The 24,295-nt window shown below is 41.5% G+C and overlaps 1 protein-coding gene across 1 annotated transcript in view; it reads left to right on the top strand.

Moving 5' to 3' along the window:
- Positions 1 to 24,295, top strand: part of Dchs2 (dachsous cadherin-related 2) — a 221,502-nt gene that overhangs the window by 122,869 nt on the left and 74,338 nt on the right. The window contains exons 4-6 of the mRNA XM_005400929.2: positions 656 to 887; positions 21,071 to 21,307; positions 22,283 to 23,299. Of these exons, the coding sequence (XP_005400986.2) occupies positions 656 to 887; positions 21,071 to 21,307; positions 22,283 to 23,299 (1,486 nt within the window). The remainder of the gene's footprint in view (positions 1 to 655; positions 888 to 21,070; positions 21,308 to 22,282; positions 23,300 to 24,295) is intronic.

The following is a 24,295-nucleotide window of genomic DNA, read 5'->3' as shown; positions in this document are numbered from 1 at the left end:
CCTTGACTTGGTGATTCCTCCTCCCAGGACCCACCCTTCCACCCTCAATGCCCCCCAGTCTGTCCTGCAGTCAGAGTAACAGCAATCAGAGTCCAATCCAGCCCTTCTGGTGCTCAGAGCTCTCCAGGGGAAGAGCCATGGCCTCTCGGAGCCTTCAGGGGCCTCCGAAACCTACCTGGCCTCTCTGACACAGGCTCTGCCACCTTCCTCTGCTGCCCCTGCAAGCCACGGAGGTGCACTGCATTCTTACCTCAGGACTTTCTACCTTCTCTCTTTTCTGCTACTTAATCTTTTGTCCTGGATAACCTTAGCTCAGCACCCTCACGTAGGTCTGTCGACACCAAAGTCTGCTTAGTTAGGTTTTCACAGGGGTAGTCCACATTGAACCACATCCTCTCTGGTCTGAAATTTTTGCCCCATAATGTCTTTTAGGGGTTATCTTGTTCATGTTTGAGAATCGGCACTGAAACATAGGAGTGTACATATCAAGGAAAAAGTGAAATGAATCTATACCCGTGTGAATCTGTAGGTATGTCTGTATGCATACGCGTATGTATTGTGTCATTCAGAAGCCAGTTCTGGGATCTTTCTGGGTGATTCTCTGTCCCTGCTTCAGTAGAGGCCCATCTGTAATCACTGTTCCTTCATCCCACAGGGGGGGCTCAGCGCCCAGGCTTTCGTCCGCGTGGACCTGGAGGATGTGAATGATAATCACCCAGTGTTTAACCCGTCAACCTACGTGACCAGCATCAGTGGCCAGACCCAGCCAGGCACGGAGATCATCAGTGTGCTGGCCACGGACAGGGACTCCGGGGTGCATGGCACAGTGGCATATGAGCTCATCCCAGGACAGCTGTCGTCCATGTTTGCCATTGACTCCACCACAGGTACAGGATGGGGTGGTTTTCATACTCTGGCTGTTCAGCTTCTGCTTAGCTGACAAGCAAGTGGTTCCTTTTCACTCGTAGGCATGGTGCAGGATTCAACTGTCCAGCGAGCGCTGGGTACATGGAAAGGGCCAGGGCTTTGTCGTTGGGTGATGCCTGCCTCTGAGTTCCAGCTTGGTTAGCGACTGATCTTGAGGTTTTTATTGGCCTGAGTTTCCTCGCATGGAAAGTGGTGCTAATAACACTTATGCTGCAAGGCTGTTGTGAGGACTGGAAGCTATACTGTGTGAGGAGCCACTGCAGTGGAATTTATTTTCCTGATTTTTATTTCCCTTCCTTTTCATGAGTATATAGCATTGATGGGTGAGTTAACATCATATCAATCTCTGAATTAGTGGTATGAGGGCAGAGATCCCATGCAGATGCCTTTCTTTGTGCTAGGTCTGGCAACCTCTTAGACGTCTCTGTATTAATCTCCTTGTTTTTAAAATGATACCTAAAGCTCCTTTCATTTCCCTAACATGGGAATTACACACCTGCCAAAGAAGTCCAGCGGGCAAAGAAGCCTTCTAGAGACAGCAAGTGGTTAATAGGTTGCTTTCCCTTTCCTGTTGGTTTGTTGCTAACAAGATATTTTCTTATTACAAAAAAAACATAAAATTTTCTCAAATATCACATACAATCTTATGTGATAATACTTTGGGGATGCTGTGATCCAAAACTGAAGATACACAGGAAAAGACCAAAACATTCCTTTTCTTGACATTTCTTCATTCAATCTGAGAAACCGGCAGAATGTGTTTCTGTTGTAATGACGGTGGCCGTGCCAGGGACAACAGTAGATTTTCTACACATTGTCCTACTGGATCTTCACCATACCTTTGCAACAGCCTCGTGCACTAGAAATACAATAATTTCCACAGAAAATGTACTTTACTGGGTTGGTTTGCCCTGTCATGCAACCCGCTGTCCACGGTCACTGCTTTTGTCTGGAATGTGCATCTGCTCTGCTTCAGATGACTGGTTGGGAGGATAGTTGTTTACAGTGGCAGCTTTTATATGGCAAACTTTCCCTTGCTCAAAATAATCCACTGATGTAGTCCCTTTAGCATTTCAAAGATCAGAAGAAAATACTTTCCTAGGAAGTTAGTCTACTTATCTTGGCTTTTTAAAAAATTCATCTCAACCAAGGACCTTAACTGCCTGTCCAGTCATCAGGCCCTGCAAGGCACAAGCATTGCCAAATATATATAGGTCAGCCAGTAATTAGGGTAGAGGATCTAAAAGCATCTAGCAGATTGTTTTATGAAGACACCAATGCACTCATCATTCAGTTTCTCCTGGAAGAGCTTGAGGAATAAGCTGCGCTGTCTTCTGTTTTGCAAAGAGATCTCTGTCACCGGGCTGGCCACGGTCAGCCCCGTTGCTTCCTGGCAGCATCTACAAGACAAATGTCACGATTAATCACGGAGAACATTTCATGTGAGTCATTATCTAGGGAAGAATCACAGTAAAGCAAAGGCCAAATTTGTAATGGAAGTGGCCTTGGGTTACTATTGCTGGCAATTTTGATGCCTGTGCACTTAGGTGAAAGAGATTTATCAGGCAAACAGTGCTTGGAATTTGTTTGCCCTTAATCACAACTCATGAGAGATTCATGAGGCCCAGGAGTGCTTTACTCTAACCTTTAGAGGAGAACAAAACAATGTCATGACCTGCTATTGAAAAAAATGGTTCAGGGAACAGGCAGCCTCTGAGCTAAACTGTTGAACTGCAGAAGTCACGTGTTGAAACTGACAATACTTTGCACACATTTGTGCTGTACCAGGTGGTGCTCTGATCCATCTGTACATTGTGAAGTGATCGAATCAAGTGACTGACATCCATCCTCTCATATGCTTAATGTTTTTGCAGCAAGCATAATTTACTTTCTTAACAATTTTTAGGTATAGATCATCATTAATTATGGTCACTGTATTGTAGAATAGATCTTGAAACCTTATTTTATCCTGTGTAGCTGAAACTTTATAGCCCTTGACCATGTTCTTTTATTTCCCCCAACCCTGGTTTCTGGAAAGCACCTTTCTACTGTCAGAATCTATACAACTGACATTCTTAATTCCAAGTGGAAATGAGATCATGCAGAATTTGTATCTCCATGCCTGGCTTATTCTACTTATCACAGTGTCCTCCAGGTTCATCTGCGCTGATGCAGATGATAGAATGTCTCTTTGAATGGCTGAATAACACTCTACCACGTGTATATGCCATTTTCTGAATCCACACATCCACTGATACACACTTTGGGTGATTCCGTATCTTAACTACTGTGTATAATGTACAATGAACAGAGAAGTGAGCCATGTCTTTAACATGCTGACTTCATTTCCTTTGGATATATAACCAGAAGTGGGATTGCCATTTGTAACTTTTTAAAGAAATCCCTTTTTGTTTACTATAATGACTGTATCACATTTTCTGTATCAAGTTGTTCTCAAAGAACAGAACAAAAACATTATGGAACATGATTATCCCCTTCTGGGTCTCTTTTTGTTTTGTTTTGTAATATATAAAGCTGGGGTTTCCTAGCTCACGATAAGGCCAATCTCTACCAAAGTTTCCAGTACAAACATAGTCCTAAGAAACTGCCTTTATGAATAAAGAAACATTTGGAAGGTGACTGAAGTCCTTACTACAGCCTGCTAACAAATTCCGTAGGGGTTTCATTGATAACTTGTGGCAAAAGCTAGTAACTCCCTGCCTGCTAGGTGACCTTATGGCTTCCTCCTGCTTCACAAAACTCTCAGAAGCTCTCTGTAGCTCACCTGAGCAGACACATACTCTCCCCCCACCACACTAGCGGTTGAACAGAGGAAACACTGAGCAGCTCCCCCAGTCCTTTAATACATATTTACCTTGAGAAAGGATCTAAGTTACCCAGGCTGTCCTTTAACTTGTGATCCTCCTGCCTCAGCCTTGCAATACCTTGGATTACTTTTTTTTCTTTGTTTTCTGTATTTATTCTTTTCCCTTCCAGAATAAAGCCCCAACTTTGACAATGAGAATTTTGCAAGCTCCTCTCAGTACCTTTCAATTATTATTCTCCTTTTTTAACCTAAGTTCTGACATTGGTGGGTAGAAGAAAAAGTTATATAGTATAAGAAATTGAACCTTGAGCCCATTTACACATTACCACACCCTCCTGAGTTACTTTAAAATTTCTCATTTTCTCACAATTTCATTCATCCTTTCATTTTGACAATTTCTGTCCCAGACATGCTGTTTTAAAAGCCTGCCTAACTTGCATTATAGACTCCTGTTTTCCTGACGACCAAAGTTTGCCCACTGATCTATTTGTTCCACCGCCAGACCTATGCATTAAAAATAGAACTCTTTGCCTCACTGTGTTCATCTGGTAAGAAAAATGTTTTGGAGAAAACTAGAAGGGGGTGTGGTGATGTCATGGTTCTTTTCTCTTGTGGGTTCATCTTCCTGTTCTGTTTCTGGTTTTCTGAATTTGTTGTTGATTCAAAGAACATTTTTATAAGATGTGTTTAGGCACTGGGAGAGAGATACTGAATCGAGCCTCCATTCTCCTTTCCTGAGTCTGCTGGCTTGCTTTGATGTGGGCATGAAGCAGACCACACTGTTTTGAGTTTTGAAAAGAAGAAACGCAGAGACATGTTTATTAATAGCTCTTTTTTCGTGTATTTTTAATCCCACTTTGTAAATTACATCTAGATTTTTTTCCTCCATTTTTTGAAGTACTCTTATAGCAAAAGAGCAATTCTTTACTCTTTATTCATTTAAATTTTAAAACTAAGGAGAAATGTTACTTCTAATTAATTCAGACGAAGGTGACAAGCAGATTTGAAGCACTCGGGCTGGATGTTCACTGTCACTTAAAATGACTTCTTTCATTAGGGCTACCTGTGGTTAAAGTATGGAGGTTTACTACTTTTTATAGAAGCAAGTTAATGATATAAAGACAAGTCAATAAAAATTCTAGAAGAATGTAGCTCGTCTATTCTCGGCAGAAAATTGAACGGAAGGAAGGCCGTCACTCTGCAAGCATTTATCCAGTGCTTGCTGTGTGTCAGGCACCGTTTTAGGCACTGGGAATACATCTGTGCATAGCACAGACACAAATCCCTGCTTGCTTGGTGATTGCAATGGTGAGTGTGTGGCCCCAGTGTTCTTGGTCTATGTTGGGCTGTGGTGTTCACGGAATCGAGCTTCAGCACTGCAAAAAGAACAAGTAATTGAAAGAGTAACAAACTGTTAGCAAGGGCAGCTGTGCCTTGTATTTGGTTGTAGTCTTTTGTTTGTATGGGTTGTGTGGATTCTAACATGAACTATTGGTAATGTAACACAGACTGTGTTTTTCTTTATTTCAAGGGCAGATTCTTTCCTAGTGCTCAAATTTCATACCTTGTAATGATTCTCGTAATTGCCCGTGATTGCCACTCTCCTGCATTTAACATTTACCGTTCTGCTGTATGGTTAATAAATTAATACCACACCACGTTTTATAAGGGATATACACATGCTTCCATCAAATTAATGATGACTCTTTCTTTTATTTTCAAGACAGACTCTAAAATTAATCATGAGCACCTAAGCCTTACATGTTACTTGCATATTAAACAAAAGCATGTTTTAAGAGTTTTCTTATGCATGTTTTCACTGCAAGACCACAGGCTCAGGAAGATGGGAAGGGCTTCACAGATCAGGGCCCCACGCTGTGGAGGACGACATGAGGCTGAGGGGGTTTGTTCCTTCCTAACAGTGCACTGTTGGTTGTGGTAGAATCGGACCTGAACTCCATCCTATACCTGTTGTCTCTCCCTCCACTGCTGTGTCTTATGTAATAATATTCCCAGAATACTTTCTGTACATGGCCTGTTTGAACTTAGCTGAGATAAACACAGCACCTGAAAATTAAGAAACAAACACTCTTAGAATCCTAGTGACTAAGAGGATAAATCTGACACTTGAATTTACATTGTATTATTATGACTTTGAGAGCGTGAGTGTGTGTGTGTGTGTGTGTGTGTGTGTGTGTGTGTGTGAGAGAGAGAGAGAGAGAGAGAGAGTGTTGGGGGGGGAATTGAGGATTGAACCCAGGGTTTTCACAATGAACTATGTCCCAGCCCTTTTTTACTTTTTTATTTTGAAACAAGGTCTTGCTAGATCACTAAGTTTCCCAGGCTGAGTTGAAACTGTAGATCTTCCTGCCTTAGCCTCTCCGATTTTATGTCTATTTTTAAATTAAAGACAAAATTGACATAAATATAAGCTCTGTTGATTCAACTAAACAAGACAGAAAGTAGTCTGTTGTTATGATTTAAGCCTACTTGAAATACAAATTATCTGTTACTTTAAAAAGTTACTCTTTTCAATTAAAAAGAGTTTATTGTCATCTTCCAAAACAGGTAGTTTTCCTAAGAATGCTTTTAGTTATCAGTAGGAGACAGACTGTTGAATGTATTCTACTCCTCTCAGCCTCTGCCGCCTACCCACCCAGATTTCTGCGCAAAATGAACAGCATCATGTCATCTACTTGGTAAATACATTTCTATGTTCCCACAAACTGAATGTGAGAAAGATAGTAAGTATCAATCATTGATAGGAGATTGATATTGATATAGTAGGGTTCTTAGTTTATCTCTTTTTGACAAAGCTATACTGATAGACTGTATATCTAATGAGAAGTATGATTTATGCTATCATTTTTGTAACTTCTCCATTGCTTACAATTCTAGTAATGAGCTGTAGATTATTTTCTAACTATGAATTTCCATGTTGGTAAAGAGTATTCCATCTTTCCCAGAAGGTTTGACTCTGAAAGTCAGTAGTGTTAATTAGTAGAAGGGTATGGTTATGCATAGTAAAGTTTTTATGATAGATTTTAATTAAAAAAGGACCTTTGTCTTTAAATGCTTTTACTACTCTTCAATTTAAAATGTATTCTTCCTAGCACTTTCCTCTGTTTACATAAAATGTGACAAGAAACGCATAGACAAATAGTAGTGCACATTGTAATTGGGATGTGTAGCCAGTCATTAAGACATAAAACATGGCTCTAAAATAGCGCTCTGTAAATTAATCAGTGTCTATTTTTAAGTTAAAATTGGTTCCTGCACTGGTGGTTGAAGATGATTTGCGAATGTTAGGAAAAATGAAAGCCAGATAAACACTGTAATTTAAAGTGCTGAAATACAGTTTTATAAATTTTAAGTTGACAAGTATATATGCAAAGAGAGCTATTCATTCTGCTTAAGTTTTATGATTTATCATAGAAAATATGCATCACTCTATCTTATATACATATATAGCAGAGATACGGGTTTTTTGGCCCTCGTAATTTTTAATAGAGAGCTCAGTACAAGGATGTTGGGTTCAAACATCCAACTTGACTTTTCAGTTAATGTCTTAATCACTCTCTCATTCATGAGACACAATACCTGGCACCTGAGCTTAAAGGAGAAGTTAATTTCTGCGCATGTTTTTAGCCCATGGCCGAGGGGCCTTCGTGAGGGAGCCATGGCGGGAGGGTCTGGCGAAGGAAAGCTGCTGCCGTCATTGACGCCACAATGCAGAGAGAGAGGGGAGGAGCTGGGAAGGGAGATTCACCCTGCTAGGCCACGCCCACAGTGACCCTCTCTTCCAACGAGGCCCCACCCCTAGTACCAAGCCCCTATGGCGCCCTGCAATCCCGTCGCTGACAAGCCCCAGCCTCTGAGGACATAAAGCGACATGGGGGCACCCAGATATAAACCGGGGCAATTACAGAGGAAGGAGGACTGCTGGAGAAATCTAACAGATTCTCAGAAAATGGAAACTATAACACTGTGGAAGGAAGGTCGTTAAAATTAAAACTCAAGGTCAAGACCACTAGGCAAATGCCCTGAAGGCCAACACTCAGTTCATATTCTGCTTAATCTCCAGGTTCCTCACATCACTTATATTTTGCCGCATTTATTATCAATTTATTGAGCCACTTTGGAGGATGTATTTTTATATTTTATGTGGCTCTTCCTTTCAAGAACAGAGAGTAGTGCAGCTAGATACAGAAGTTGTTTTTAGTAGTCCTTTCAGTGGTGGTCTGTAGGACGTAAATTATCTGTCCACATTTATTCTGTTTTAAATGAGTGATAGTTAATTTTACCAATACTGCTCACAGGTCATAAAAGCCGCCCAGAAACAGGCAGCTCAGCACTTAGCAGAAATTGGGAACATTTACAAAGAAGACAGGCCAGGAAGTCTTTATCTGGACACAGGACTCCTTTGAAAAGGTCCATTCTCTGTGCCTCCTCCCTTGGAGGGAGGGCATCTTGCCCTTCCTCAGAACTTAACTCAGCTGGGACTGAGAATAAAGGAAGCTATTGCTTTTTATTACCTCAGCTTTATGGGTTTGGAAGAGTCCGTATGTCCATAGTCTGGTCAGTTGGGGTAGCACTCGATGTGATTAGAAGTGCTTGAAAATACTTTCAGAAAAAAAAAGATAATGCAATAGATAATAATATAATCCCTTCTTTTCTGGATAGATATGGAGTCCTTCCCCCCACCGTTTGTGTGTGTGTGTGTGTGTGTGTGTGTGTGTGTGTGTAATTCACTCCATATTTAGGTAAGTTAGGAATATCTAGTTATAATTGTAATTAAGTTCCCGCATAGGTATAATGGCTAGAGAAATGCCTGAAAGCAGCAGACATATTTGTTTAATGTTAAATATTTCAGTAGTTAAAGCTATGATTTAAAGTGGACAACATCCACTGGGGATAAACAACATATGAAAATAATATTTTTTAACCTTTTTGACCTCAGACATCTATAATTTTCTGTTTTCAGTATTTTTTTTCTACCACTCTGTTGAAGTTTAAATCTAAAAATGTCCCACAAAATTCTCATGTGTTTGGAAGTCAGTTGGATCCTGGGTGCCATACTCTCTGATGGAGTCATCCATTCATCTGTTGATGAGTTCAGTAGCTGAATGTGCTGTAGTGCTGAGGTTGGTTGGAGGCAGGTCACTGTGGGCAAGACCTGGAATGTTGTGTTCTTGTCCGTGTCTCCTCCCCTCCCCGCCCCTCCCTTCCATTCTCTCCCTCCATTATGGCTGCCATGCGTTGAACACCTTTTCCTCTGCCCTGCCCCACTGTCATTCTTAGAACCTGCTGAACATGCACTAAAATCGTGAGCCAAAATAAACCCCTCATCCTTAAGTTTCAGGTATTGGACATCATATCTTAGCAATGGGAGAGGGACTCCAAAGCTTTTGTAATTTGTTCTATCATTTTTTCTGTAATTTATAAACTCTCATAAAACAGTAAGAATTCGAATAACATTTCTAGAACCCTCCAGTTTGTGCTCATACCCTCCCTTAGCCGTCTGACTGAGAACCTGCAGTGTAATTGCTTATTAGTACTTCCTAACAATAGGACTCTCTTTGGGGATACAGTCTGTCTTGGAGTCACTTGAAAGTCTTGCCTGCCATTACCCTCTTCCTTCTCCATTGTCCACCTTCTTCCGAATCTCTGTGCTTCACTTGATTTATGCTGAATAGCAGACAAAACCATCACAACTGTCCAGGTCCAACTTAACTTTTTACTACTAGGAGGGCATTTTTAACTCCATTCATGGAAACAAACTTGAACTAGCACCTCAAGAAGGTGTTGCTCTTTTGAGGCTCTAGTCATTGCTTCGTCTTTCTCTGCATTCTGCCTAAGGTCTGAATTCATAGCTAATTTCTTAAACCTCACATGTTTAGTGGACACTAAAATTAGTCCCTCTTTAAAGGATACTTACTATTCTATTACTTTTTGTAAAGCTCGTATTTTTAGTGGACCCTGACGTGTCCCCTTTTAACTTGTAGTGAAAAGTTAAAAATAATGTTACAAGAATTTTCAGACATTTTCTACCTAAAGCTAGCATTGATAAATTTACTTTTCAGTATGTGAAATATTGATCTTACGGTTTTGGATAGTATTGGGAGTTTTAAAAATAGTATTATCTGGAAATCAAAATTATGAAGTGTCATAACTTTTTTTCTAATTCAAAATTTAGAGATTTCATCATTGTTTCTAAATGAAGCTCTAGATTTTTGTTTATTTATAAATGTGACAGTTTGCTATGCAGTTTCTATTTAGCAGACTTAAAGTAATCTTAAAATGAAAATAACTGTAACCTAGAAGGGATCAACAGATATTTAGCATGCAAGATCAGTGCCGTCCACTGAGGTGTTGATTCTGTTTTGCATATTCGGGGCTACTATATGCATCTGACTCTAGCCTTAGACGGTAGACAGCCGGATGTAGAATTTCACCCTCAAGTTGAAAATACACACGAACCGGAATTTTAACTAATTGTTTTTGGATTGTGTGGTTATTTCTTTTGGGGAAATATTTTCAAATTATTTTTAAATGTTTCTAGTGCCAGATGTTAAGCATATAAAGTACATTATATGATGTGATGAAATCTTTCATGTTAAGAAATTCAAACAATTGAAAAATGTTAATGGAATGAGAATATTTTCTTCAGATAGTCATTAAACACCTCCATATGCTAACACTGTCCTTTCTGACCCATGGCCTGGATCCGTGAGGGAGACTGCATGAGCGTCCTTGTGTTTTGATGAGGAAGCAAGTGCCCCAAGATGTGTAATGGCTTGTCTCGTGTACCACTATTAGCTGGAGCGGGCAGAGCGGAGAACCATATAACAAAGGAAAGCTTCAAATAGGCAGAGTCCAGATCTGAGTCAGAATTAAGTAATTAAAGGAAGTAGAAAATCTTTTATGTATTATCATCTCACATAGATTCTACTGAAATTAGCTATGCATCTTATTTCTAATATTTTTATAAAAATTTGAAATAAAATTAGACATTTGGTTTATTATTTAAATAGCATTCTTAAATAGTCTTCTTGTTTATTTTCTGGAAAGTAATGACAGCAGCGTACTGAAATATGTATCTTGTGAGTCAGCATTTGGTGGCATCTGCCACAAAAAACCCAAAGTGCATAAGTTTGTCTAAAAAGCTCTGTAATTTATCTTAGCTGTTGAACCCTAAGTGGTCAAAAAGATAACAACAATAGGAATATGGGCTTATTTGGCGCATTTAACCTTATTTTGAAAAAATAGTTTAAATCAATTGTCAGAAATCTAAAATACAGAGAAAGCATAGATCATAAGCTTTTTGACAATACAAGGCTATAAAGCCATGGTACATAAATGGTGGCAAATATTGTTACATACAATTTACAGGAAAAAAAAATTTACAGGAGACCACTGGTTTGGACTGAGCTCCTGTAGGAGGTGCAACAGACCAGACTAAAATGGAGTCACTGGCGCTGAAGCTGCACGTCACCAAGTTGAAGCTGTACGTCACCAAGTTGAAGCTGTGTGGTTTGTCTGACCTTCCAGGAAGTTAGAGGAAAGATGATAGCCTAATCCTCAAACAGGCAGGTTTTAGCTCCCGTGTTGTGGAAGTCCCTTCTGCATTAACCTCGGAAGGAAAGTAACTTTAAAATGACCTTTCCACTTGTTCTTCTCAGTTGCTGCTTTCCTTGGCCCCTTCCTTCATATAAACATAAGTTACGGGTGCACTGGAGCCCTCATTCTTTGCCATACAGTGAGGTGTACAGGCAGCCCTTGGCATTCCCTGGCGGCTGCATCAGACTTCCCTCCATCTCCATTTTGCCATGGCTTCTTCTTTGTGTTCAAGTCTCCTTGGGACCTTTCCTCTCATGAGGACACCCATTACTGGAATCAGGGCCAGCCTATATCCAGGATGATTTCATGTTGCGATCCTTTCCCGGTTAATTATGTCTGAAGACATTATTCCAAAGAAGGTGACACACTGAGGTTCCAAGTGGACATGGCTCTGGGAGGAGATTCTTCAACCCCTTGCTGTGCATTCACATAGTCTCTCTATCTTATATGAATGCGTGAAGGCTTAGGTGTAGCTCAGTACCAGGGCCTGTGTCCAGCACGACCAAGGACCTGGGTTCAGTCTCTAGCACAGAACAAAACAAAAAACAAAAGACATGCTTTCTTTCTGTATTACTGCCAAATTTATGATTTTTACAGGGGACTCCCTCAAGTGAAAGAACCACTTGGGTCCAGGTCATTAAAGACTTTTCATTTTGCTTTAAGAAAATGGTTTTCCTTTTAATTGAATACTTAAATCAGTGGCAGAACTATTGGTGGTGGTGGTTTGGTCTAAACAGTGGTAGGTAGAGTTGATTCTTCTGACTTAACAGAGCACTTCAAACAGCCAAGTGGAAGAGAACAATAGCTAAAGCTTCTGGTCTTATACTTGTGTCTACTTGCTTTGCAAATACATGCCCAGGTAGCCCTCCCAAAAAGGAACATCAGTCCACACTCATGTTTGCAAACTGTGCCAGCATCTAGGTTTATAAAACAAGAAAGGCTATCGAGATTATTTTGAAATATTAGGGGGACTCATTGTAAACCCCATAGAATATATAGGACTATCCATAGTAATAGGACACATGGAAATGTTACACCACAAAGAAAGGTTTAGATAGAACTACGATTAACGGTTTCACTGTTTTTTAGGAGGGGTGAGACATCTTAGAATAAAGTGTGTCATTATAGACTTCTCTGCAATGTTCTTTGCTACCTTGGTAGGCAGGCTGCTGGGACAGACGGGTCCCTAGTTAGCTCTTCCAGTGAATTTCTTAGGCACTTTATCACAGACTTTCACAGCATATGGATGCTTCTGCAGCTTTCCCAACTTTTCCTTTCCCCAGAAGACTTTTTAATCATTCACTATTCATTGTTCCTTGGTACATGAAATTACTCATCTAATAATACTATATTGTCCTTAGGAGGAAGAGAAGGGAACTAGTATTTGTATAAGGAGTCAGCATATGTTAGGCACCATGCAGAGTGATTTGTTTATGTATGCTGTTTAATCTGAGCCTTACCACACTCGCACATAGTAAATGGCATTGGTTTGACTCTACAGTCTGTTTACAAGTAATAAACAGAGGCTCAGATGGTTTATAAAATTCCCCAAGCTGAAACTAGAAATTGATAGGACCAGTATTTTAATCCAGCTATATCTGATTTTAGGGATCTAGCTCCTTGATTTTTTATTACTCCATAAACTCTAAAGAGTATATTTCCTGCCCTGCTATTAATCAGTGCCTTGCTTTGCTATTGATCCTTAGACTCTCCGTATAGAAAATGCCTAAGATGCCAGGCTTATGTAGGAAGTCTGCTTCTGCTAAAATTTAATCCAAATCATTCATAAACCTAGCACTGAGAATATAAAATTACCATATAGAGTCAAAAATATAACATTTATCATATTTGAGGGCAAGGATAAAAAAACATCACAATCTTCACTCACTTCTGGAGTGCTAAATGCAAGAGAGAGATTAATATTTTAAACCTGGTATAATGATTTATTGTTCTAAATATATCATATTAATTAAATTTCTGTCACAGAAGTACCTCTCATAGATTATCCGATATAGGTTCATAAGAAATGGCTACATGCAAAGCTGAAGTCAGATATTTCCATCAGAAGTCAGCAAATTTTTAGTGTCCAATTTTGTGGCAAAAACTTTGAAGTTTGTTATAAATACTTGATATCAACCATGATAAAAAGTTTAAAACACATATGATTAGGACAAAATATAAGGAAGATTTTTTTTGATGGGTATCTAGGAGTTCTGAATTATTTTCTGTAGTTCTTTGAATGAAAGAAAGCCTCCCAACAGCCAAGGACAGTGGATTTTGATTTCAACATGAAAAGTTCCATAGATAACTGTTGGGTGACTTCCTTTATTATAACATGAAAACGAGCTAGTATTCAAATATAATGCATTGAAAATAAATTATCACATGGTGTTAGCAACATAAAATTGATTTTACATGCAGAATAAGTTTGTTGTAGGGTGTTTTTCCACTATAGTTTAGTGATATTTAAGCATAATAAATTGAAAGCTGGAATTCCTTCACTAACATCAGAGTCTTCAAGATTTCCACTTCATTAGACTAGCATTTCTAAGGAGCTTTCTGTTCTGGTCCATTATTTATCCTTGCATTGGTATCACACACCTGTAATTGAAGCAAGTGTATAATAACTTTAATATTTACCTTGCTGTTGCACCGCCATGTTATTCTTTAATTATCAATTGCATCTTTGTGGCTCTCCAAATTTCATAGTTTGAAACCCTAACCCTCAATGGGATGGTATTAGGAGGTAAGATCTTAGGAATTAATTATATTTAAATGAAATCTTGAATATGGAGCCACCATGATGGGTTTAGTGTCCTCATAAGAGAAAGAAACTAAAGCCTACTTTCTCTGTCATGTGAGGATACAGAGAATACAGCCATCTGTGAACCAGAAGAGAGCCCTCTGCAGACAGAATTGGTGAGTACCTTGATCTTGGGTTACTCTGTCTCCAGAATTGAGGAAAGAATTTCTGTGCTCAAGTAACCCAACCTATGCTACTTTTGTTATAGTAGCCTAAACCAAGACATCACCTCCCTTCTCTGAGAAATTCTCTTGACTAATTTTCAAACAATGGGTTTTCCATATTGGTTTGTTTATTCATTTGTTAATTCGTTCAACAAATAGTTGCAGGGTACCTCCTCTGAACCTGGGACTGTGCCAAGTTCTGTTTGGTTGTTAGTGAATATACGAATACAGCTCTTTACCTCCTGGGCCTTGAAATGTAAAGGAGGACGAAGAGAAATCAAGGAAACAGGATACCGGAATATTGCCATAGATCTTATGCGGGAAATGATTAAGCGTCTGGTAAGGGCCTCATCCTGCCCCATAACATGGAGAAGGGAGGAGTCTAGTTTCCATCTCTTTCTTATAAAGGCACTAATGTTATGATGGGCTCCATCCTGAGGACCTCATCTGACCCTACTTACCTCCCCATTGCCTCACCTACAAATCCCAGTAAGGAATGAACTTGGGAATTAAATTTCCAACAGGTGAACTTTTGGGCCACACAGCAAAACCACAGCAAGGGGCATAATCAGTAACTGTCGCTTTTACCTGCTCAGTATCCACTCCTTCTTTGCTCAGAGGACCGACACAAGTGAACAAAGTCGTGTGAATCAAATGTTTCTAATCTTTTCAAGCCATAAAGGTTGTTTCATCTAACCAGTAACTCCAGCCAGGTGTGTCAGAATCATCGAGATCTGTACCACTTGAGATCCAGTCAGGAAAACAGAGACAACATTTATGGTAACAGAATTAATTCAGCGTGAGCTATTGGTTAAGAGGGTAGGGGAAGACCAAGAGGGGCAAAGAGACTGACCCAGAGGCACTGCAGCACGGAAGTGATGATTTCTCCCGGGCTGGGGAAGCCAAGCCAGCTTGGCTTCACTGAAGCCCAGTGTTGGCAGTGGGCCCTGTGGAGCTGGAATCTAGACATCTTCAGAGAGGGCGCCATCGGCCTGCTGGTGCCCGGGACACAGAGCAGCTGCCTCCAGATAGATTCTTCCAGTGGGATGCAGCGGCAGCAAACTGAAAGTCAGAGAGAAAAGGAGGCACGCTTTCAGGCTTTCTTCCTTTGGCAGCATTGCTCCTGAGTCTCCTGACACCAGCTGAACCATTGCCCTCAAAAGGCACCATCCATGGTGCAGCGCTGCCATGGTCGGAGGTGTCACCTTCACAGTGCCTTCGCAGGTTCTCGCAGCTGTACCAAGGTACTGGTACCAGAGCATCTCCTAGCCCTGCCCTTTGTAAGTGTGACCACAGCTGTAGGTCACCTGTGAGTCACTCCGGCATCCGCTGGAAGGAGATGCCTCAGAGCTCATGACTCCATCCATGCGGTGCCTCCTCAGAGCCCTGAGCCCACCCCAGCTCCTCCTCCTCGTCGCTTCAGACCTAGAAAGATCACGGCTTTCTGCAGTTGTTCTTCATCATTACCTTCTGTGCCTCTTAGCTTTCCTGTGCGCAAGAAATAATTTCCTTTAATTAAATAGTCCTTAAAATATCTAGTGAGGTTTGTTTTCCTGATTAGACCGATACCCCCTCAAATTACATTTAATATATTTAAAGGACCAAAAAAGGAGATTGAGTGAGTAAGCTGCACATCGTAAAGTCATGGGATAGTTTATACCAGTGCCACAGAGCTCTGCAAATTGAGAAGCAAGGGCATGCACCAGGTTTCTCAGTTTCTTTTGGGTGATTATTCTTAGTTGGCTATCATGCTTTCATTTTACTAAAAAATAAAAACAAAAAATAAAATTCTGGAGCTAGTTAACATAAAAAATAATGAGCATGATCAGCTGGGAATCATATCTGTCTGATAGTATTAGAGTGGTAATCATTATCCTAATTTGTAGACAAAAGCATGATAGGCTTAGGTGACTGGTCTGTGAACATGCACAGAAGTCGGTGGAGTTCCTGAAGTTTTGTAAAAATAACCTAGAACTTGGTAATTAATGAACAATTTTCTTGTAGAACAAATATTTGCTATGCCTCCATTACAAAGGAATTTTGGTAGATTTGCATAATATACATTATATGTTATATTAACATACCATTATGTAGTACTATGTATACATAATATATAAATGCACATGTACATATATGTGTGCATATGCCTACATTGTCTATATGTGTAAATACATTTATATGTTTGTGTGCATAAATATCTTAATATGTACACTCCTAGAGTGATCTTTATTTCTAGCACTTTTATGAAATGAGAAATTGAGGAAAATGATAGGATTTTCTTTTCAAGACCAACTGAAATATTGAGCTTGGAGGAATTTACCTTGTATAGCAGGCACTATTCCATGGTACTATTTTGAAAGGCTTGAAAACTGTTGTTCCTGTAAAGCACTTCTCTGGAAGTAGATTTCTGACTCTCCTCTTACATGGATTTATTTCTTTGAATGGCCACCATATGCAAAGTTCTACATTTGCACAATGTTTAACTATTTACATGCAACTTTAAACTTTGCTCTTTCTCACCAATGATAGTTTTTACTTGTGACATTGTATTTCAAAGTTTGCCATATGTTACAGTGGCAAATTTTGCTAATAATTTGAATGTCTGAAACATTATTTTTCATGTTCAAATTCATGCAGATAATTTCTATAGAGCATGTTTAGCTCAACCTCAGGGAATCATTTAATGGAATATAGTTCTAAAAATCTTCACTTGCTAGTGCCGAAGTTTCCACTGATATTCATCCTTGAAGATTTTTATATTATGAAAATCCTATTTTTAAATGAGTGTCTTGTGTGATTATTTTAAAAGCACATATTTTTAATGCCCAAACTACATCTTTTCTATAGTATATGAGTTTCCTTCATAGCTCTAAAGAAAGATGTTATGTACAGATATGTGTTGCTTAATGACAAGGATATGTTCTAAAAGCTACGCAGACATACAGTGTATTTGTACAAACTAAGAGTGCTGTGGTGTCAGTAGGTAATATAGTCTGTGGGATCACTTGCACACATGATGCATTATTGACTGAAATATCTTTGGTGCAGAAGGTATGTATACTTTTTGGTAATAAACATTCTACCTATCTAGATATTTTCAATATTTTAATATATGCATTTCAATTACAAAGTAAAATATGCTCATCATATTGGTCTGCTTCTCATCACTGTGACCAAATACCTGACATGCAAATTAAGGAAGAAAAGATTTTCAGAGTTTCAGTACATGGGTGACTGGCTCCAAGACAGAGACATCACAGCTGAAGGTCATAGTGGATGGAAGCTCCTCACCCACGGCAGCTGAGAAGCAGAGAGGATTGGAAGGAGTCAGAGAGGAAGTGGCCAGGGACCACAGTCCCCAAGGACAGACCCCAATGACCCACCCAGACACACCCACAAGTGTGCTTTTCTAATGTCCTAAGCGTCTCTCAAGCCATTTAAGTCAACAGAATTAACACACTCATGGTTGAATGTTTTTAAGCCATGAGAAAGTAAGAAATGGAAAGTGACCTGTCACATAACCTCAACCAGCAGAGACGACCTATTTTTACAAGTGTTCATGGCTTTCCATATTTTCCATTTTGCGTGTATCTGTATGTGCACACACATAGCATATGTGTCAGTGTTTATGGTTTAACTTCTATTATTCGCTACTCTTAACAGTCTCACCCTGCAGGATTTCACTTTGCATGTATTGCCACAAACAATTTAGGACACGCTGAGGTAAAAAGAAGGGAATTGTTTTAATTTTTGTTTTCATTATTAGTGAGTTTCAGTGTTATTATAGTTATGAACATTTTGTTCTTTATCCAAACTGCCTGTGCTGATCGACTGTTAGCCTAACCTATTTATTAGTGTTTTCATCTTTATTATAGAACCTGTGTTTACTATGGATACCAAACCATTGCTTACTTATTTTCCAAATGTTGTATTTCAATTTTATATAAATCACTCACTAGCATGATGAATGCCTACATGAATGCTAGGAAATCTAAAAACTGATGAAATGTAATGTTATAGCAGCTTATACTAGCTGTGTACCCAGGCCATGACAGGGCCCCAGAAGGGTGGTACCTAGCATGGGCCAGCTGTACCAGATGACACTGAGTGTGCTTTGAAATGTGATGAGGAATCGGTAAGTCACAGGAGAGAAGGTATTCCAGGAAGAAGGTGCAATCACCTACTGAGAAAAGAGCAAGGTCTATTCTGGAAATGAAAAATAGTTCACTTGGTCTCGAGTAAAATGTTCAGTATAGAAAGTCATGACCTGGGCCTGCAGAAATGGACAAGGGCCAGCTTATGAATGGTTTGCTATTTACTGTAAGGCATATAAGCTTTTAAGTCTGGGGAAGGCATTGCTGTGCTTAGGATTTGAATTTCAGGAAAGCTCTCGTAATACATGCAAGGTGGTCAAGGGGGTCAGTCTGGAGGCAAGAAGACCGGGTCGTGTCTCGTTGGGACAAACATTCAAGCTTTTCATTGCCATACTCTTCAAAAGGGCAAAATGAAATCTTATAAAAGCTACTCTGAGCTTTTATCGGAGCTGAGCCTAACTCTGGAAGAATATACACTTAGGAGTGGTTATGATTGAGGGTAAAGGGGCTTTTTGTCTTTTGTTTTCTTCTGTAGACACTTTTGTTTTACTGGAGTTTTATTTTCAATCTAACACAGACTACAGTAATTAAATGATTCACTTTTTATTATTTTTTTCAAAACTGCACCAAAAACATATGGGGAGTGTCTGACTTGGAAATCTGTGTGATAATGTTTGAGGGATTTGGTGGACCATGACATCAGCATTAGCCCAAATTCTAATATGGCTGCTAAAAGCTGGTGTACTCTTGGTTGATACTATTAATAATATTTTATGTTAGTCTAATAAGGATGTTTGTGGTCTGCTTGGCAATGGCCAGGTTGATTTGGTAATGATCAAAATTAGGATGGCAAACTTGGAGCATGCTCAGGAAAACTGCACTGAGAGGGAAATGCCTTAAAATCAGGCTCGATAGGAACCTATTAAGGAAAATGATAACTCACCTATATCCCTAGTTGTCACATTGCACACCTTGAACTGATACAACTTTATGTAGCAACTGTATCTTAATAAGCTGGGGGGCAAAGACAATGGGGATGTTGTGTTAGAGGTCAGGCAGAGGAAGTGAGGCAAAATATCTGAGTCTGGGTGATGATGACGTCTCATACTAAAGAGAAGACATGGTTCATTAAACTTCTGACAGCCACAGGGATAAGGGGTTAAAGTTGCTAATAGAGAAGATTTTGACTTAAGAAAGAAATTGAACGGGTGTCATATTTTTATGACTAAAAGATGGATATTTTTAATATTTTCTGCCAGCTTTTCACAAACTGACAACAACTGCAAAATTCTTTCATTAACTAGTGTTTGGCCAGTTGGACCAGGAAAGATTTCCTAAAGTGCAGCCATATTTGTTTGTATTTAAATTTGGTCAATAAGTTTGCATATGTTTTCTCATTCAATAAAATCAACAGACTGACTTATTGGGTTAGTTACATGATACCTATTTCCATGTTTCCAAATAGAGGACTAAATGGTAATGTTAACAATATTAACTAGTTTTCTCAGCGTTAATGAATCTCACCGTAACTTAACCCTAAATGCCACCTGCTCTCACACGGGATGTATTCACGAGCTCAGCCTGCTGCTCTTGCTCTGTGGTTTTACCAGTTTCTGTAGCTCCCTTATGCACAGCTATTTTATTGTACCTTCTCACAAACAAAAAATAGAATTTATGGAAACAGAGAGATGTCCGACATAACATCTAGTCCGGGACAGATGCCATAAACACCTTCAAAAGTTGTAAGAAGATACAATTGCGGTGTCGTCCTGCGGACTTCCGATTCAGCACGTGAGCAGGCTGTGCTCACATGTAACCCTCAGCAGGGGACACTGAGCTCTCGGATGTACTGTACTGTGAAATGGTAGTGAGAACTGAGAAAGGCAGCATGATGCGCATTCTTCTGACAAACTGACACACTTCCAAATTGTGTGATGTTTAAGCTAGGAAATATGGCTGACTTGACAGCATTTGGGGCATCATTTTGCAAGTATGCTACAAGTCGTTCCTTGGTTGTAAAACTGAGGTGTCAGTTGGAGCTCTGCAGAGAAGCAGAAACACTAGGATGTGTGTATATATAAAAAGACACATGTATTTACATACTGTAACACACACACACACACACACACACACACACACACGGAGCAAGAGAGACAGAGAGAGCATAGGCATATGCTCATGCCATTGCAGAGGTGGGCAGGTCCCAAGCTCTGCACCCACGATGGCCCGGGGCGCATTCCAGAGAGAAGATAAATGGGCTGGGGAGGCTGGGAGAGTTTATGTCCCCTGTAGAGTCAGAAGGCAGGAAAAAGAACCATGTCCTGGTTTGAAGACAGGCAGACAGGAGAACTCTCTGTATTCAGAATAGGGTCCATGCTGGTCTTCACCTGACTAGATGAAGCTCTTTCTCCATGTGAGGGAGAGCGACCCGCTGTATTCCATCTGCAGATTTGCATGTAAACCGTCCAGAAAACCCATCAGAGGCACACTCAGGAATGTTTGATCAAACACCTAGGCACTCACCCATAGCAGTCGAATTGACACATACAAGTAAGCATCAACCTGATTTAGCAGTCAGGTGTTACTTCAGTGTTTATTGCATATGATCAATTAATTAGTTCTTTCTCCTGCCCAGGAATTATTTACTTAACATCAGCTCTTGGTCATTTGGAGCCTACTACAGTGTTTTTGACCGTCTGTGCTCGAGACGGTGGCGGGCTCACAGCTGCCACCAACGCTGAGGTCACTGTACACATCCTGCACACCACGCTGGCTCCAGCTGAATTTGAAAGGCCGAAGTATTCCTTCTCGGTTTCTGAAGATGCGCCGGAGGGCACTCCCGTTGGAACAGTGAAAGCGAGAGAGTCCTTGAGTGAGTACTCGCTTCTTACGTGGGATCGAAGCCCATTGTTAGAAGACCTCCCGGGCTCTGCAATCTTGACTAGTTCTTCCCTTCTCTATGCCAGGCAAGTGAAGGGACCCAGCAGAACCATGGCTCGTCCTTGGCCTTTCAACACTGTTTCTGTCCATCCTATATTTCTTCTGATAATCAAAGCAATTGGCATTTTTAAGAGAAGAAAGCTTAAAACAATGTAGAAAGTATAGCTTATAATCTCACCAAAACACCATGCTTTAAAAAACATGCTTTTACAAAACTGCATCCTGCTATATTTGTTATATAACTTTTACCACTCTGTGTGTGTGTATGTGTGTGTGTGCGTGTACACACACTTTCCAGGTAAACTGCAGCTCATTCTGTCTGATTTTATAAGATGCTGTGTTTTATTTAAACACTTTAATTTGCTACCAATACGAATGATTTGAATTTTTTTCTAGTACAAATAGTACTTGAGCAAAACTCCTCTCTGACCTCCGTCACATGTGTGAAGGTGTGGAGGCCGGACTAATTCCTGGAAGGGAGTTACCTGGCCCAAGTGCTTGTTCTCGGCCACTCTTCTCCTCCTTTCTTCCCCTCCTGGCCACAGCATCTGTGCCGTTAGTTGCCCTTCATAGGTAGATGAAGTTGGAGAGACAATGATCATTATCATAACTTGGCTTCCTCTAACATGCGAGACAGGTACCCAAATCATTAACTGTCTGACCCTTTCACTCATACAAGAGAGCCCTCGAAGCCCGTGCCTGCCCTTCCTCCCCTGGACCTTGCTTTTGCGCCTCAGGAACCCTGAGCCAGGCGTCCCTTTCCGCGGGTTTGACAGAGAGAGGAGGGAGCAGGACCGGACCCAGTCGTGCTCCACCTTCGCGGTGTCCGTGAATACTCTCGGTTCCAGCGTTTCCCGCAGGTTTATTCTTCGGGCACACAGTGATGGATTGCACGCTCTCTTTTCAGATTCCTCCGAACCCATCTCTTACAGAATCTCCTCTGGCGACCCGGACGCGACGTTCTCCATCCACCCGTGGCTGGGCACTATTCGCACTCGGAAGCCCCTGGATCACGAGGCGCAGCCCGTGGTGGTCCTCACCATCCAGGCCCAGCTGGGCGGCTCCGCGGCCTGCAGCAGCACAGAAGTCAACATCACCGTCCTCGACGTCAACGACAACCCGCCCGAGTTTCTCGGGGCTGCCGAGGAGATCCGCGTGTCCGCGGCCACGCCTCCCGGCGCCGCGCTGTACCTGGCGCGCGCGGCGGACAGGGACAGCGGGCGCAACGGGCAGCTGCGCTTCTCCCTGGCGGGCCCGCACCCGCGCGCCTTCGCGGTGCACCCCGGGCTCGGCGTGCTCTACCTCCGTGCGCGCCTGGGGGGCGACGAGCCGCGGAGGCGCACGCTGACCCTGGTGGCCGAGGACCACGGCGAGCCCCCCCGGGCCTCCCAGCTGGTGCTGACGGTTGTCATCGAGCGGGACGAACCAGGGCCCGGCGTGGCTTTTGCAAATCTGGTCTATCAGGTGGAGGTGAGCGAGTCTGCCCCGCCCAGGACCCAGATCTTGCAGGTACAGGCGAGCGCGCTCGGCCCGGGGCGCGCAGCCCTGCGGGTGCAGTACGCGCTGGAGCCGGGCGCGGACTCGGCCGTGTTTGGGGTCCAGCCGCACACGGGTTGGATTTATCTGCGGCGACGGCTGGACTATGAATCCGCGCAGACACACCGCTTCAGAGCGTCTGCCTGGGCCCCGCAGGGTGGAGTGCCGCAGAACGCGAGCGCCTCGGTGACGGTTCACGTCCTGGACGAGAATGACAACGCCCCGACCTTCCCGCACGGCCAGTTGTTTCTGAAAGTCGAGGAGAGCCCCGTCCCCCTAGGGGTGATAGGCAGAATCGCGGCCACTGACGCGGACTCCGGCAAGAACGGGCAGCTGTCCTATTTCCTTCTGTCCGCTGGGAAGTTCTTCAAGATGAACCCCAACACAGGTAGCATTTTGTAGCTTCCGCTCACTTCTTTAAAATCAGGATTGGGAAAACGGAACTCGTTAGGCACGGTTTGAGTACAAATAACGTAGTTAAAATTAATTTTTGGTGAGTGCAGTATTTGACTAGAGCATTATGTGATTTTAAAATGAAGTTCAAATTGAAAAGGTTTTAGCTGGAAGGATCCGTATTTCTCTTGCCTCGCACTGGCTGGTTGCCTGTGAATTCACCTGACGCTGAATGACATCAGTCCACAGCGACAACAGGGAGGAGAAACCACTGCCTCAGATTTCACTGTACCTTTTTTACATCTATTACGGACATGCTTACAGTTATGTGACAGGTGCACACGGTGCTCGGGGCAGTTCCCTTCTGCACAGAACTGTAGAGTAGCAGAGGAAAAGCAGTCGGCTTTTCCTGTACCAGCCCGCAGAGTGCTGTAAAAGCCAAAGTAAGTAGCAGGGTTCATCTAGGTTCGTGTAAGCACATGCGTGTTCACACCGTGCTGAAATCGGCCAGTAACGTATTTCTTAAAACAAGTCCCCATCGAAAAGCAAGTGATTTTATGCAGTACTTACACTGAATTAGCAATAAAGTCAGTCTCTCATAGGAATAAATCCTGTCTAAATGTTTGTTTTCTCCACCAACTGTTCTTTTTTATTAGTGTCACGACATACTCATTGAGTATAAGTCACCCATTAGTTAAGATGTGAAAATCACCTTAAGGGTCTGTGCCCCGATTGTCTTCTTGGTAAGGGAATGAGGGAGCAAGGAGAGATCATCACACCGATGTAATTATTTTCCAAAGTCTTAATTTAAAAGTTAAATATAAAATGATATCATGCTTTAAAATTGGTATTGTGCACATGTACAAGGACTTTGATCCCTACAGCAAAGTGCACTTAAGCTGCAGTGATATAACTGGGAAAACAGATTCAAAGAGCCGAAGTAAAGTCACAGAGCTTGCCAGGGTATGAGGAAGCCACCAAATCGTACAGT

The sequence above is a fragment of the Chinchilla lanigera genome, unplaced genomic scaffold (genome assembly GCF_000276665.1).
Source record: "Chinchilla lanigera isolate Chin_1 unplaced genomic scaffold, ChiLan1.0 scaffold00070, whole genome shotgun sequence".
Taxonomy (NCBI): Eukaryota; Metazoa; Chordata; class Mammalia; order Rodentia; family Chinchillidae; genus Chinchilla; species Chinchilla lanigera.
This window is presented reverse-complemented; position numbering and strand designations above follow the sequence as displayed.